This window comes from Pleurodeles waltl, chromosome 11 (genome assembly GCF_031143425.1).
Source record: "Pleurodeles waltl isolate 20211129_DDA chromosome 11, aPleWal1.hap1.20221129, whole genome shotgun sequence".
Classification (NCBI taxonomy): domain Eukaryota; kingdom Metazoa; phylum Chordata; class Amphibia; order Caudata; family Salamandridae; genus Pleurodeles; species Pleurodeles waltl.
Window position 1 is genome coordinate 528,346,340 of NC_090450.1, and position 17,239 is coordinate 528,363,578.

The 17,239-nt window shown below is 41.0% G+C and overlaps 1 protein-coding gene across 2 annotated transcripts in view; it reads left to right on the forward strand.

Annotated features, from left to right (window-relative positions):
• The first annotated feature begins 6,003 nt into the window (after positions 1-6,003).
• ATR (ATR serine/threonine kinase) overlaps positions 6,004-17,239 on the forward strand; it is a 488,241-nt gene continuing 477,005 nt past the window's right edge. For both annotated transcript variants that reach the window (XM_069213920.1, XM_069213921.1), the window contains exon 1: positions 6,004-6,139. In XM_069213920.1, the coding sequence (XP_069070021.1) occupies positions 6,081-6,139 (59 nt within the window). In that variant the 5' untranslated portion in view covers positions 6,004-6,080. The remainder of the gene's footprint in view (positions 6,140-17,239) is intronic.

Sequence of the window (17,239 nt, forward strand, 5' to 3'; positions counted from 1 at the left end):
CAGACCCAGGTCATTCCATCCGACCAGGTGACTGGGTCTGCACGAAAAATTTCCAACGACAGAGAAATTTGGAGCCCAGATGGAGAGAGCCACGCCTGGTTCTTTTGACCACAAGAACAGCAGTTAAAGTCGAAGGAAAGAAAAACTGGGTGCATGCCGTGCACTGCAAGAAAGTGCCTTTGCCCTTGCCTTTCGATCAGTGGGTCCGTAGAGGCATCAGTGACTCTGATAGTGAGAAAGTTCCGCAATTTGTACCATTCAGTGATGCGCGTCTAATTGGAACACTTTCTGAGAAAGAGGACGACGACATCCTTCAAGAAGCAATACCATCGCATCGTCGCTTGAACACGACAAATCCAGGAACATTGTTTCAAAACCAGACTGCCTCTGGACAGGAACGCTATAATTTGAGACCAAGACCAAAGAACTTGTAAATTTCTCTCCTATGTAGTACTCTATCCCGGTTGCAGGGTCACGGTAGGAGTCTTAGTTACGACCTGAGTAAGTGGCAATAGGCCTGCAGGACCTCACAGTGTCATAGGACGGTAGATAATCGTGACTACAGTGATTGAGGAAGATTGCCGTGAGCATCCACTTAGAAAGATGGAGGCTACATTAGATAAAAGAGAAAGTAAAAATGTAAAGAATAATTGTAAAGAAATATATAGTCGTTGTAGTATTGCTCTATGCGTCATTATATTGTCGTGTATTCTTTTGGCATCTGTAAACTGGATCATTATTACTCTGCAGCAAAAAGTTGTCTCTTCTCCTACCTCTACATCTTCTTCTACTATCTCTCCGCACCTATTTCACACTCTTCCCCAGCATGAACTCATCAGAAGAACTGAATACTTTAACAATTCCTTCGTCCAGTTGTTACATCAACATCAGTTAGTGATCAATACAACTGACTGTTGGGTGTGTGGACTCATACCACATACGGTAGAAAAAGGAATGCCATATTTAGTTCTTCCATTCTCCTATGAAGGTTCCGCTTGGGCTTATTTTGTCATTTTCAATAATGCATATCAAAGTAAAATTAAACAACCTGTCAGTTCACATAGTGTTGGTTCAGATTTCAGTCATAGTTTATTGATAAAGGGAATGGTAGCTATGGCTAAAATCATGGAAAAAAGTGAAGCTTCCATAGATGAAAGAAAAGCATATACTAATTGGAACATAACTAATTACATTTCCAGCCTCAATGATAAGGTTAAGCAAGGAAAATCTCCTCCGATACGGGTCATACCCCAACAAGGAAATTTCTGTCTGCAAATAAATGGTAGAACTCCAAACACCGGACAAAGAGAAAGTTTATGTTCCCATACATATGTTTATTCAGCCCTGAATTCACTGCCGTTAGTACCATCTCAAGGTACATACTTTGTTTGCCACGATAGGGCTTATACATGGTTGCCAGCTGATTTCTCTGGTACTTGTTATATAGCCTTTCTTCTTCCCCCTACATACACCGCTCCTGCGAACCATCATAAAAATAGATATGGCAGAGGGATTGTGGATTCGAAAGACACAGCAGGACAAGAGGGAGGAGATTTCCTCAAAGGATTTCTTCCCTTCTGGGGTCCAATGGCCAACAGCAGAAATATAAGGCAATTGGTTCGTGTCGTAGAAACCACCATAGACATCACTGTAGGAGCTTTAAGTAACATTACAGCTGAACTACAGGCTGATCGTCTTATGACCTTGCAGAACCGTGTTGCCTTAGACTTTGTTCTTGCGGACCGTGGTGGAGTATGCAAATTGATCGGATCAAGTTGCTGTATTTTCATACCTAATGACGCTCCGACAGTATACCAAGCTATCTCTAAGTTACACATAATCTCCGAGTCGATTCATCAGGACGAAGGAGATTGGTCCTTTTCAGAGTGGTTTTGGGGATTACTGTCCAAATGGGGTTGGAAGGTGTTGACATTCTTTGGAGTAATTTTAGCTTTTATATTCTCTTGTTGTCTTTGTATGCACTGCGGTCCTGCCATCTGCAACCTATGTGCTACTGCATGTATTCCCAAACCCAAGTCACAAAGAGCAGAGAATATCAAAATGATGGTACAGCAACAGCTTCATGACCTCATGGCCATAGACATCGACTCAGATTAACATGAGTTTGTGTATCTTGCCTGAGTTCTGGCAAAAGGAGGGTCTGAGGAAATTTGATTTTTAATACGATCGTATCGACCCGCCATTTTGTGGCCCGCCGCCATTTTATGTTGCCTTCACTCAGGCAGCACAGCGAACGAAGTCCATTCTGCCTTTTCTGCTTATTCTGCAACATGGTGTTCAAAACAGCCTTCTGCCTCTATCTTTACAAGGCTGGTATTAAGGTCTGACCGAGTACACTAATCCCTGTCTGGTTTTCTAATCCTTGTTTCAACTATCTGTAGGCTCACACTATTCTCCGCCGATCTTATCTTATCGTCTGGCCTTCGCTGTCCTTTGCTAGTATTCTCTCATTTCACAACTGTCCTCCAAACGCACACAAACTTATCGCACCACATGCAACTTCGTTGTGGATCGGTTAATGAATTAGTTCAAGGGAGGGGTGACAAACACAGCTGGAGGGGAGGCAACCTTAAGTCACTTGATACTTTGTTTTCCAATTCCTTCTATTGGTGCTGTCTTGTTTTCCGACATTTCTATTGGCTCTGTTCTATCTTTACATTATTCTTACTGGCTCCTTTCTATGTGTTCTGGGAGTGTATGTAGTTAATAAATGGTTTTTATACAGTATATAAGATTGTGCGCCACAAAGTAAAGTGGCAGTCTCCTGAGAACATACCTTGTGTACTTCTTGGACAACTGTACTAGCTGCAGCTAATAAAATCTGATCTTTTACGCCTGACAGAGTGTCCCGTGTCTCTGTTAGTTGAGGCAGGTGAATCCAAGGAGATTTCAGGCGTACCCTGCGCCGCCAGGCCCATAAGGTTCTGGTTCTTCACTGCCCTTCCTCAACCTATTGCCTCTCACGGACGGCAGCCAATCCGTGCGCGACCCCTCTCGACATCTGACCTATCTCAGCGCGGCACCACTGACGTCACACTCACACACACACAGCAGCTAACAAAGTCTTGCGGCTTGTCCGCTCCTCACTGACCCTTACAATTCACACAGACTAATGCAAAATTATTGCGAGCACCTTAAAAGACAACACAAATCTGCCAGTTTACTACAGGAAGGTAACAAATTTGCTTCAGAACTTTACAGAGATTTCCCTTGAAGCCTCAGCCGCTACTCTCTCAGTTCCCTCATATGCAAGCAGAATTAGACCCGCAAATTCTACTCTCGACTTATCAATGACTCTTTCTAGTGCACTTTAGAATTTGTCAAATCTCCATCGAAGGTTTCATTCATGCGTTATGACTCAAATTCAACTTGTCAACCACGCCTGATTGACCTACTAAACCGCACAGATTACAACATGAACCACATTTATCATCATACTCCGGAGTCTTAGACCTCGACAGGTCCGTACACAACAACCAACCACGTGGATAATTTTGAGCTACAAGCGCTACATTCACATGAAGTACGTCGACTTCCCTACTCTCATACTATGGAGTACGCCTACTCCTGCTATACAACACTTAATTTGGCCTAATTCTCACAGATTTCCACAAACACCTGCAAATTGCATAAGCTTTAGGCAAGCGCAAAAAACCCTAACCACACATACTATAGTGCCGAGAACATTCCCAACTCATTTAGGCAGGCTCTGAGATCCCGGGAAAGCCATGGCGAGCTTAGCAACCCATCATTCCTCCAAATTGCATTATCACAGAAAAACAAATTAAACAATGAATCTTCGTCTTAGGGCCCCCAAGGGCCAAACCGTCGCTCTGCTACCAGAACTGATAACGCGTCCTTCTATGACAATTTATACACATTAGGACTCGTTTTAGGCCGATGAATCTTTTGACCCAGTGGTGAGACACCGTAAAATGAGGTAACTGATCAGTATGTGAAGCAATATATCAATAATGTTATCAACGTATATCACCACAATGTATTTCACTTTAGACATTTGTTAAAACTTTCGGCGCAACCATGACCTTTCAGTCATGAATAACCAAACCTTGTTAGAAGTTTTGTGAATTTTATTCCCTATTGATTACAATCTAATAGCAAATGTATTAATCTCAAAACCAAGAAGCAAAGGAGCATAATCACGATATGGCAACTGTGGTAAGATTTTGACATTGCGAAGACGACAATCATTAAGACACTAACATATGATATACACAAATCAGAGTACATAGAGCAGCATACACGTCTCAGTTCAGCATGGCACAACGTCAGTCATGTCTGTTTGTCAGTCAAAGAGAATATCTTATCTAACCGCTGATTAGCATTAGCATGTTGGGCTTCATGCAAAACAATTTAGAACATCAATTTGGAAAACATCTAACTAAGGCCACTAATCAAAAATACAGCAGTTGGTACCTAGAAAGGAAAGGCAAATAGATGAATTTCAATAGCAACAGTCATAATTACCCTCCTCGGGATAGGTCAGCATACAGGATCAGTCTTCATCTTCAGGACATCAGTTAGATCGCCGTCAGTATATCTAGTCTAAGACAGGGGGCCACTTCCCTCATAAGGAGGAAAGTGAGATGGGGCAACTAAGGGTGAGGATGGTTTATTAAGTCTCAAATCACCAAACAGAGTGACAGAGTTTCTGATTGCAATCGATATCATTCCCTACCTAGGTCTCTCGAGTCTCCTGTGTCATGAGTTTTATCCCCTTTTGGCAATGCCTTCCCCCAAAATTCTATTGGATAGTCACTTCACCCCACTATCTGTAACCTATCAAATTATACATTAAGTAATGCATTTGTCATCTCGAGATAAATTATAATATTTTGATTGGTCTTCATAATTGACGTTTTTCGTAGGTGGCACATCCGGGGTTACTTCATTTTCTGGCACACTCTTCGGGTCAAAAGTTCTCTTTTCCGTGGTTCAATGTCCTTGAAAGTTTCCATATTTGTTGCAAAGCGTATAACTTTATAATAATAAAGCAGCTAGCATGCGAATGGGAAAAACTAGCATTGTTGCATAACGTAGAAAAGAACAAATGCTGGGTCATGGCCTTTTGCAAGTCAGCACACTGCAGAAACAGAAAATATGCTTTAATATGAGAGCTACATAGCCAGTTCTTCGGCTCACGCTAACTTAAGGCTTATGGATTCTAATAAATGCAATCTTCGTACGTGTTAACATATTCAATTAATCCAAATACAAGTAATCATTTCTTCTTATTAATATTTAGTATATGCGTACAATAATTCTTCACGTTTAAAATACATTTCAATGAATAATATTATTAGTGCATCATTGTTAAATATAAGCATTTCACATCTAAAAATAGGTAATATTTAAACTACACTCTCTCATAAGTAATACCCCTGCTGCCCTGCAGCTTATTTTTATTCCAACCAACCACCTGCACGAACTCAAATAACCAAAAAAAACCCTAACCACTAATCTTCGGTTCGCGGCGTAGCGTCGTGCCTGGCAGCTCAACACCCCTCAGGAATATAAATTCAATTTCAATGACAAAAACACGTACACTGATGCTGCAAAGCCAATTGTCTTGTTTGACTACCTATGTTACTAATTAAAAAGAGTTTTCATTAATTTAAATTTGGTAGACATTTCTACTTATTCGTGAAACACCAGTTGCATATGCGTATTAACAACACACGGTCCAGTTATATGCTATGTATAGCTAACTTCTTGTGCCCTGCCTGAAATCCTGCTGAATGACCATCGGGGAAAGTCTCAGTATGTCCAGTCTGCGTCAGCGGCACAGCGTGTTTTCACTTAGCAGTCTAGTTCTTTATAACTCTGCGATCAGGCTGCTCTGTAATCTCAAACGCGAGGAAGCTATTTTGTGTCACTGTCTCTGATTGGACTTCATTATAAACTATGATTACAACGGCAGATCCGATTGGCTCCCTGCACTGCATGCTGCTATTCCGAAAATTTCGGCGCTTCTGAGGGTTGCCGCTGCTTCCGGATCAGGATCTAAGGGTTGTGACTGACAGCAGGGAGCTGAAAAGATGCTGGAGCAGGGACTGGAGATGGCCTCTATGATACCAGCTTTGAGGGAACTGGGGAGGTGAGTATCTGACGGCGAGTGTGTCCAAGCGGAGCGAAGGATGGCATCAGGAAAGGGAGTAGCAAGAGGAGACAAAACTTTTTCTACAATAATAAAAAGAGAGGTTACATAAGTTCTAGTGCAATGGAATTAAATTACTGAACCCAAGGTATGCGATACCTTCAACTAGTGCAGATTTTCAACTATAATACCATGTAACATTCTGGGACTTGTAGTTTCGAATTCATATTTTAAGCATAAGTTCAGAAATCCAGAAGTGCTGTTGGCTAAAAAGAAAAAGAAAAAAAAAGACTGCCTGTGACATACATGACTCGTGGCCACTTTACAGGCATTGGGGATGGGCAGCGGAACCCCAGTCTTGGAACGATAGGGATTGGAAATTTTTCGATGTTAGAGTAGTGAGGGGCAGCAAAACCTCACTGCAGGGTCAGAGTAGAAGCACAATAAGGAGTGAAACCTGCAGGATAGGAGTGAGAGGGCACTAGAAACGTGCAGATCAGGAATTGGTAGCAGATGCCTCCCACTCGTCCTGCGCCAATGTATAGGGAGTAGCAGCTGCTACTCTCACTTAAGCAGTAGGAGGGGAGCACATTGCCTCCAGGGAAGATATGAGAGGATCGCAGAAAAAAAACGTTAGTTGTGGAGAATGAGGGAACAGCATAACCCCTCCCTGTGTAACACCTGAATATGCAAAATTAATCTTTTCATCTGTTCAATTTAATCGTATAAAATGTTGTTAATGGGTCTGGAGAATATTAACGGCATCTAGTGTGCCAGTGAGATTTTTGTGAGACATTGTAGGACACTTTCAGCCCATATATCTTCAAGTTTCCGTTCTCGTCATGCACGTGCATCGGTAGTATCTCTTGAGTAGGTTTTCTTTTAGGTCTTTCCATGCCTTCTCTGTATCTTGCTGACCGGTAGTTGATGTTCTTTATGAAGGAAGTCTTGCGTAAGTGACCTGTACTCATGGAAAAAAATATAGAAAGTCAATAGTAATTGGCTAGACAACATCTTCGGTCTTGTAAAAAAAATGGGGTAGTTCTAATGAATGACAATCCCTATAAATTTTAGTTCCAACACATTCTTGAATGACCCGGTGATATACAAATCTTAAACTGGCTCTTTATGGGAATGGTTATGCACAATTTGCAATTTTTTGGTGGTAGGAGCAGAATTGTGTGTCTTAATAAGTGGATCGTTTGGAATCGTGTAAAAATCCCCTTGACAGCTTTCTGCTCTTGGACTTCATCTACACTCCCAAGCTATTGTAACAGTATATGGTTTTACTACTGCTGTACTGAAGAAGACGTATCACATCAAACCTGCTCTCCGTGACTCGCATTGGCTACTTATTATTCTATCTATTCTGTTCGATTCTATAGTGCACTATTGCCCAATAATGGAATCCTGGCGATAAGGAGGGCCATTGGAAAAGACAGCCGAAGAGCTATAGAAAAAAACGTTTTCAAAGGTTTGCCAAAGTCAAGGTGATCATTAGGAAGATGATTGGCAGGGGGGAGACAACCGAAGCAAAGTGAGTGGCGTTTAGGAAAAGAGGGCCGCCGAAGAGAGGGTGAGCGTACCGAGCAAGAAGGGCAATAGCAAATAAATGTACTTTGCTGTTAAGTGGAATCCTGTTTTTTTAACTTTTAAAACTCCGTATTAGTATAAATGAGCGTTTACATCATCACATCAACTTAGCAGCACAACTACAATATCTGATCATTGAAACATATCCACAGGAAATACAACCAAATCTTACCAACACGCAAGCCCTTCCCACTGAGCATATGCCATGGTCCGCAATTAAATAGATATTCCCAAAACAGTCATCTCTTGCTTTCCGTTAACTCTGCACGTAAGAGCTCAGGTTATTCGAAACTCCATTTTTACATCAGCTTGGTATCCAATAGGCAACCTTCATATTGAATCCTAACTTCCAGGAGACATGCTTCCTACAACAAATTTGTTCGAGACTCGGTCCTTCCCACCTGTGTCGGATGGTAAGTATAGTCCACACTTCTTTAAACTGAGCTAATCTGCCATTCGTTTTATAGATCGAGTGTTAAAACTCGGCTAGTATGTGCATAGCCTCAAACCAGTTGTCATATGTTGGGAAGCGCTGTGGTAAGTAATGTACTACGGTAGCTAGTGAGATCAGATGTGTCCTGTAAAACCACCAGACAGTTAGTTAAGTGCAGTTAGATTGTACTTACGATCATACCTTTTCCAGTAGCATTCGCATTTTGAACATTTCTACATTACATTGACTGTGTCCATGTCCTCCCTGCCACGTTGCCAACACTCCGCAGCAGTGCTTAAATCAGCTCTGTGCCGCTTATTTGGAGTCTAGTGCCACCTGTGCAAAACCTTATAGTAGAACAGCTTCAAGCGGGCTTTCCTTAGGAACTTATTGTGGTTGTCTATTAGTTCAACCCACTCATCATCAGGGAACTGAGTCTCAAGCATCTTTCCCCACCACTGTTTAAGTGCTGTTAAGGTGAAAAAAGCATTTGCAGTGCAATGGGTCTTGCGTTTGCTTGAGTTTGAGCTATTAGCGTTGTTAATTCCTAACCGGACTTTTCTTGCCACATAAATTGAAAATGAAAAGTAAAACAGTTGACAGGAGCAAGCCAATTCAAAGCGCCACTGCCTCCATTATTGGCTTCTTGCGTGAGTGTCTGGAAAGGATCGCGGCCGGGATGAAAGTAAAACTGAAACTAGCTGTAACAGGAGGAAGCTTGACATAGTGTGATGGCCAACCGAAATGTTCACTTAGTTCAATCGCCTGGGGAGGGAACTCAGCACACAAAGGAGGTACATTTCACAAAATGCACCAATAAAAATGAAGCATTTAAGACAAGCACAACTAAGAATGAATAGCAAGAGTGGGCGTGGTTAAAAGCCCACAGAGAGATTACAACAGGTTAGAGTGCTGGCACACTCGACCCTAAAAGAGGTTCTCTGTAATATTCCAGTACAATCAGGATACTGGGCCTGAGAATCGTTTCCATGGTGGTACATGTTGTTCAAGAGGTGATATCTGAAGGTGTGTGTGTATGGAATTTAGCATACCATATAAACAATGGGCAAGTTCTAGATAGCAACAATACTAGGAGTGAGGCAGTGCAAACTCTAATTGGGTGATCCTTTTTCTGATCAGTGACGGCCAATGTAATGGTCCATGGTCTTTTTGTGTTATGTGATTGTGGAAAATGGGTGCTGTTATATGTATATGTGCTGAAACTTGGAGCACGGAGTGCATCTCCTGCCAACCGTATCATGATGCTTTAAGAATGGGGTTTTCTTCCAAAATCTTATCTTGTTGACCAGTATGATAAATTCCCAATCCTTTGTGTGCCTGCCTGAGGATTCTTTCTATCTTGATTTATCCCCGTGTGTGGTTAAAATGTATACTGTCAGTGCTAAGTGGTGTGCAAGCCAGTATGTTTCCTTGTGTGGTAGTTTTAGCTCCCCTTTTGCAGTACTGGCATAAAGCTTTGCCGTAGCAAGGTCTTGGTCGTTGCCCTTTACAAGTAAAGGTTTTTATACTGAAGTCTAACAGTTGGATGGTTTGTTTGGGGATTTTTAGAGGCAGCATCCTAAACGCAGTTAAATCTGGGTGCTATATTCATCTGTGCTTGTGTCCAACTCCAGAGAGAGAAATTGTAAGGCTGATCACCTCTTAATGCTCCTCATCACTTGATCTAATGTGGGTTTTATATTGTCATTAATAAAGTTGAAAGGCCTGCATTGGCATAAATGCCCAGGTACTTTAGGTTAAATTGCTTCCATTGGAAAAGTGTGTTTTCTACTACAGTCCTTGGCGTGTGGATATTCATTGGGAGTGCCTTGTATTTGGTCCAATTTACCTTATTCCTTAAGAATACTGGGAATGATTCTGTGAGGGTCATCTATGCTCATATCAAGGTGCTAGGATGGGAGAGACTGAAAAAATATTGTTGGCGTAGTACATCACTTTGTGATCTCCCATTGCTGATTGTATCCTGCAAATCTATTGTTCTGCCTGAACAGCTGCCAATGGTTCCAAAGCCAATAGAAATATCAATGGTGAAAGAGGCTACCCCTGATGGATTCCCCTCTAAGTGGGGTCCAGCTGAAGAAAAGCACTGTGAATAAAAGAGGAAGCAGGGTTTGGTGGTGATATGTTTGGCCACCAGTAGTCCGGGCTGAGAGGACCTATGGGTAGAGATGTGGGCATGCTGTGGGAGTTGAAAGATTAGCTATACTGCAGTATGCTGAACCGAGAGGAGCCTGATTCAAGACGAGACAAGAAGGCCAGGATAAAGTCAGCGACGGTAACCCACACTCGGAAAGAATTATCACCTGTATCATTGATTGGTGAGCAGATGGTAATAAGAAAGATATCTGAACAGAAGTGAAAGAAGCAAGAGGAAGAGAAGCTACAGGTATGGGGGATATTGACTAAGATGAAAGATAAAACAGAGATGGTGAGCTGAAGTATTGTTGGTGGGTAACTAGTTTAAATTATCAGGCCACCCTTAGACACGCCATAAGGTGAGCCTTTTGCCCACTATAAAAAAATCAGTTTAATCCGTGTTATGTTTTTGAGTGTCATTGTCCATCTAAGATACCACCAAGATGAAATAGTTATGGAAGTAGGACTAATTGTTCCTGTGTATATCGTCCATCTAGACCAGAATAGGTGTCATTGGCCCAAGAAGTGAGGGAGAGACCAATGACCACATAAGTGCTACTAATTGACCAACATAAATATTGAAAAGGGTGGAACCGAGGGAGGAAATTTGAGGGAACCCAAACAATATTTGTCTGAAATCTGAGCTGAAAGTGGGGCAATGGATATCCTGTGATATTTCCATTCAAATATGCCACAGTCTAAGCAAGAGCCTTTGCCTTCTTGGTGAAGAATTCTAAGCAGAATGCTGTGAAATGCAGCATCAAAGGCTGCAGATAGATCTAGCAAAAAGCTACCCCTGATGTATTATATCATAACAGTGATCTCCAAACCTTTTGATGCTGTGCCCCCCAGTTGAAAAATAAAAATCATTGCCCCCCCCCTTCATAAGTTTTCACAAATATTTTATAAAGATGGCAATGTTTAACTATGTCTAGACGTATTTAAACACTGCAATTAAGTACTGTTACCTTTTTAAAAATGCAAGAACATGTGTCTGCTTAAAACAAAACACTGTTATCTGTGTCTAGCTTCTTTTGGCCAGAGCCTGGCACCCCTTCTCGGATCACTTGAGGCCCCCCAGTTTGAAGACCTCTGTCTTAAGTCATCCAAGATGGAGGCAGAGAACGACTGGATGCCATGGAAAGGAAGGCTTCCGATTGAGTAAGCTCAATGATGTTTTTGGATTCCAAAAGGAAGACAAATACGTATTGACTTTCTATTCTAGAATTATGGGGAGCAGGAGAAGAGAGATAGGATGGAGATTATTTAGACCATGAGGACCTGCTGTAAGTATCTTTTAACAACAGGGCTACAATAGCCTATTTCTATTAATGCTGAACTGAGGAGGGGTTAAAGCTCTATTGCAAAGATCAGTTAAAAGTGGAAATAGCACAGTAGCAAGAAGACTAAAAGCATGGACTGGGCATTGATGTAGAGGTCATGATGGTTTGATGAGAACAGACGTTTGGCCTCGTGTTCCTGTGAAGGTAGAGAAAACTGAGAAAGGTGAGAAGAAGGCTTATTGTCAGTAGTAGAAAGGGTGTGAAAAGAATCCGGTGGAGCTCATGAAAAGCAAGCGTACCAAAACTCCGATTTGTTTTCAGCTTTTTCATGAAAAACATAAGAAATTAATTCACAGAGCATTTGAGAAGGCTGCCTCGATACGTTGGAGCAACTATACTGGGAAAGGAAGGCAACCATCTTGAAAATGTCCTTTGGAGCAATAATCAGCTGTAGCCTTTTCATCCACTTAAAACTTCCTCGAGTGTCACTCAAGTATCTGTTCTATACTTATGGAGTGCTACCTGCAAGTTATGACGGGCACTGGGGAATAAATACTCTTGGTGTCAGTTCTCTCCCACTTCCTTATAGAAGAGTTTCTGAGCTTTTAGGACATGGGGTAACCAGGGAACCAAAATATGACAATGATGACACTTATCAAAGAGTAGACACTTCACTTTATCAGGTGAGGTATTTCTAGATTAAGGTGTTCTTTAAGTAGTGTCCATCCCAGCTAATTTGTTTGTCTTGAGGGTCTACTGATCTAGCAAGGACACGAAAAAAGGTGTTTTATACCAGCTAGAAAGAACCAAAGATGGAAAGAAGACTTCCAAAGATTCTATGTGGATGTGCAGCACAACAGTTGGTTGATGGGAGAAATTATTAAGAACATGGGAACCGTTGAATGAAAAGTGAGGTCTGAGCCAGGTTTCCACTGTATATGTAACACAGCACTCCACTGGTGGCTGGTTAAAGTGCTAGAGAGCCGGATACAGAATGGCAGAGTTGTTAAATATATGGGGTTTGTTCACTCCCTTGCCTAAACAATAATCAAGTGTAAGTCATATCTTAGCTCTCAACATAGGTTCTTCTTGCTGAGTTCGCTTTATTCCTTTAAGAAATTGCGATGAGTGCCGTTTAGTCAGATAGAGAGCCATGAGTCTGGTTGGACTGAAAGGTATTTGTCTAGCTCTCCCCCTCGTTCACATTATTAAGAGAAGGGTTTTGAACTGCAAGACAGTACCACTGCTGTGCGTCTTCTGAAAAATCGTGGAGGTTTGCTAAGATTAAGGGGGGAAGCAATCTGTTGTTATAGGCAATTTCTTGTAGCATCTTTACTGATGCATCCCATGTTGAAGGAAGCACAACTCTGCTGTAGGTGCTCTGTGCTGAAGGCCTTGCCCACAAAGTCATGGTGAATCACATTATCTTAATTAAGCAGTTTTGTCAAACTGAACTTTTTGTCTCTGTCATAGCATATAACGACTACATTTTGTTCCACAGTGTGTTTCTTGGGTGAGGGTTGCTGGAATATATGTTGTGAGTCCCATATTCATTTAACTTGATCTGTTCATTTCCTCTAATTCTGCTTAGTCAGGCAGTCGAAGAAAGTGGAGAAGTTCCATAAGCCTGATAGCACCAAGCTATTCACTGAGAGTTTAGTGTTTGACCTCCTGTATCTCTGTCTGAAGTCCTGAAATCTCCCTCCTTTCTGTTTGGACTGGAGAATGTTTTGACTCTTCTCCTGATGAGTGTCTAGCACTTGGAAGGCTTACATTTCATCTTCTCGAACATTGAGAGCCAACCAGGATTAGATGGTGGACGCTAGGTGTCTATTGTGATAAATATCCAAAACTGAAAACCCACAGAGATTCCAGTTATAATTAGTTACACTGTCATTGCATCACGACAATGCACTGCTCAGGGCTTCACAAACAGGTCCATCAAAGGGAGAGCACTTATATGGAACGAAATATGACAATACATGAAGATAAAAGCTGCATTTCTGCTCACAGCCAACCAATGTCCTTCTAGGGATTCCTTATTGAACAACGCCAGCAGTTCTGCTGGTCTCGAACACATTGCTTCACAGACACGACCTAGAGGTCAGAGGTTGCAGCATTCATTTCTAATCCTTGTAAACAAATCCCACTCAATAACAGGACATGCAACTTGTGCACATAGAGATCTGTAACTACAATTGGATGCTTTGAAGTATTATAAACATTCTCTACAATAAAGGCCTGTCTCTGCTAGTTGAATTCCTGCTACTCACCATTCTCCCAGCTGGACGTGTTATATTGTCTTTTATTCCAGTAGCAGTCGCATCATGGATGATGTAATACAGTCCATCCCTGTGGCTTGCTGTCTTGTACCTCACCAGTCCCTCAAAGATGTTACAGAGCTTCTGTCTGATCACAGTATCGAGCACAAGATGCGGCTCAGTGGTTCAGGTCTCATTCCAAAATTCTACGAGGGACCTGCAGAGTAATTCACAACAACCTATTAATCTAAACTTAGTGTGACCAAGCATTTTTATTCAATGCAGTTACGATTACAGTTTTCAGTGACAGCCAAATGTCTTCCTAGAGATTACATGGGTAGCAATGGTTGCAATTACAGTTGCAGCCAATTATTTCCCTCACATAGGTCACATGGAGTCAAGACGTCAGCCCAAGTGATGGCTAAAATATGATCTAATAGAGATTCCATTGTAGACATAGCAGGCAGGCCACCAACTGATGCCACCACAGACATTGCGTAGAAATTCCATTTTGCAATTCCTGTACTTAATCATAAAAAGCTACAATTGCCTTGCTAGCGGTCACATGCCTTTAAGGACATTACATGGGATCAAAAGTCTGCACTACACCGGCCACTGAAGACTGAAATGAGTAGGGGGTTAAAGCTCTATTGCAAAGATCTGTTAAAACTGGAAATAGCAGAGCTGCTAGAAGACCTAATAACATGACATGGACTTGGCATGGATGTAGAGGACAGGGTGGTTTGATGAGAGCAAATGTTTGGCCTTGTGTTCCTGAGAAGGTCGAGAAAACTGAGAAAGGTGAGAAGAAGGCTTATTGCATTGATAGTGGTCACATGCCCTCAAATAAATTATTATTGGCCACTGAAGAATGAACTGAGTAGGGGTTAAAGCTCTGTTGTAAAGATCTGTTAAAACTGGAAATAGCACAGCGGCTAGAAGACTAATTGCATGGACTCTGCATGGATGTAGAAGACAGGACCAGAAAATGTCAAGCAGACACAAATAATTACAATTCAAGAACATTTGAAACTTTTTTTTGACAGACATGGTAGCCTACTAAAGTTAGTTACTAAGAAATATTAACAAATAGTAAAATTCCTTAAAGATTTTGTTGATGTAACATTATAGATAATATCTAAAAGTTAAATAAAAATGGAATTCTCTACTTTACTTTGCTGCTTACCAAAACATCTGGTAAGGTATCCCTTTATGATTCATTATTACACATTGGGACTCGTTTTAGGCCAATGAATCTTTTGACCCAGTAGAAAGGCACCTTAGGACGAGATAGCTAATCAACATGTCAATCAATACGTCAATAATATCATCAATATTTATTACCACAATGCATTTCACTTTAGTTAATGACATTTAGTTAAACTCAAGACACCACCATGACCTTTCAGTCATCAATAACCACACCAATTTAATATACATTTTATGATATTTATTCCCTATTGGTTACAATACTACTAGCAAGTTTATTAATCTCAAAACCAAGAAGCACAATAGCATAGTCACAATATGACAACTCTAATAATATTTCATCAAAGCAAGAATCACAAACATTAGAATATAGCACGGTGTGAACATAGACTATCTCTAGCAGAGTATATTAGCGCATTGTTCAACAAAGCATAGATTCCGTCATTTGTCCATTTGCATCTGTTTAGTGAACCTATCTCAACAAACCTTTTAATTAGCATTGGCATGTTGTGGTTCATGCAAAATAATTTAGTAACATCAATTTGGAAAACATCTAACTAAGGTCTCTGTCAAAAGAAAAGCAGTTGGTACCTAGAAAGGAAAAGCAAACAGACAATCACAATTTCATTGTCATATAGTTACCCTCCAAGTTTGGGTCAGCACTCAGGTTCGGTCTTCGTCTTCAGGACATCAGTTGGTTCGCCATCAGTCAGGAACTCGGCTCAGATAAAAGGGCACTTCCCTCATAAGGAGGTAAAGTGTAAAATGGGCAATCTAAGGACAAGGATGGTTCTAAATAAAAATTCAGCAAGTCACCAAGCAAAGTGACAAAGTCTCTGGATCATTATAAATCGCGTCAGCATCTCCCCTCTCTAATTCTAATTTACTTCCTGGTAACAAGGGTTTTTATCCCCTTTTCGTTGTACATTCCCCTAAAATCTAATTGGACAAGGGGTTGCACCCCACTATCTTTAACCAGTTAAAATCAGATTATCTCATCGAATTTGTTACCCCACAACAGTTCTCACGTATTTTATTGGTGCTTATGATTGACTTTAGCGGGTGGAATGTCCGGTATGATTTCATCGTCTTGTGGTCCTTTGCACATCTTCGGTCAGTGGCTCCACTGTCCGTACCGGTTTAGGCAACCTTGTACATAATGTTAATCTACACTGTTGCATTCAACTAAAAATGTTACTACAGGCAGGATGAATTTCATGAGAACGGATTTACTACAGTTACATTCAGCTTCTAACTTTTGGAAAAAAACAAGAGTTCATGTCCTTTAGCAAGTCAGCACACTGCACGTTAGAAAACTACATTTAATATGAGAGTCAGGCAGCTAGGCCTCGACTCATGCTAACTAAGGCCTAGAAGACTTGTTAGCAAAACTTTAATAACATAATTATTAATGATTAGTGTAAAACCATAATAATTCATCAATATTAGTCAATTTTATTAGTCTTGTATACATTGACGGCCACTCCCCGTGGGCACATTTCAAGTGCACGTTTTAGCAAAACATGTTAATACAGTTTCTATGCAGCATTATTATACATTAGTTCACAAACATTTCATGTTTATATAGATTATAGAAGCTACGCTCTCTCAGTCCCTCCTCTGATGACCTTTGTCATCACACAAACCTTTCCCTTTCAACCTTTCACCTTGCGCATAATGCGCATCTCAACATCTTGCCCTTTGTGTGAGCTTTCCCAAATTTCATTAAACATTTTCTTCCTTTCGTTTTCTTCATTTCTTTTACTTAGTTTTGTCAAATTTCTTTTAATTCTTTCATTAATTTAGCATGCTCCCCATAAACCCAATAAACAAATCAGAACAATTAGTAAACCCCTTAATATTTTTGCAAGTACCCCATTCCAAATATTAGTAAACCAAATCCCTACTCTAGTAATTCCTTTCCCAACTTTCTCCCAAGCTCCAGGTTCCTTCAGCTCCTTCAAGTCTGCACTATCTCTTGTTAGGTTAGTAAGCATACTTCTAATCTTCTTGCTATTGTCAGGTATGAACGCACAGCAATGGCGCTCGTTAAGCATCTTACAGACTCCGCCGCTCTTCGCTAAAAGAATGTCTAAAGCAAGCCGGTTTTGAAGAGTCATAGCTCTTTCCGCAGCAAGTTCAGTATCCATCAAGAGTATAGCCC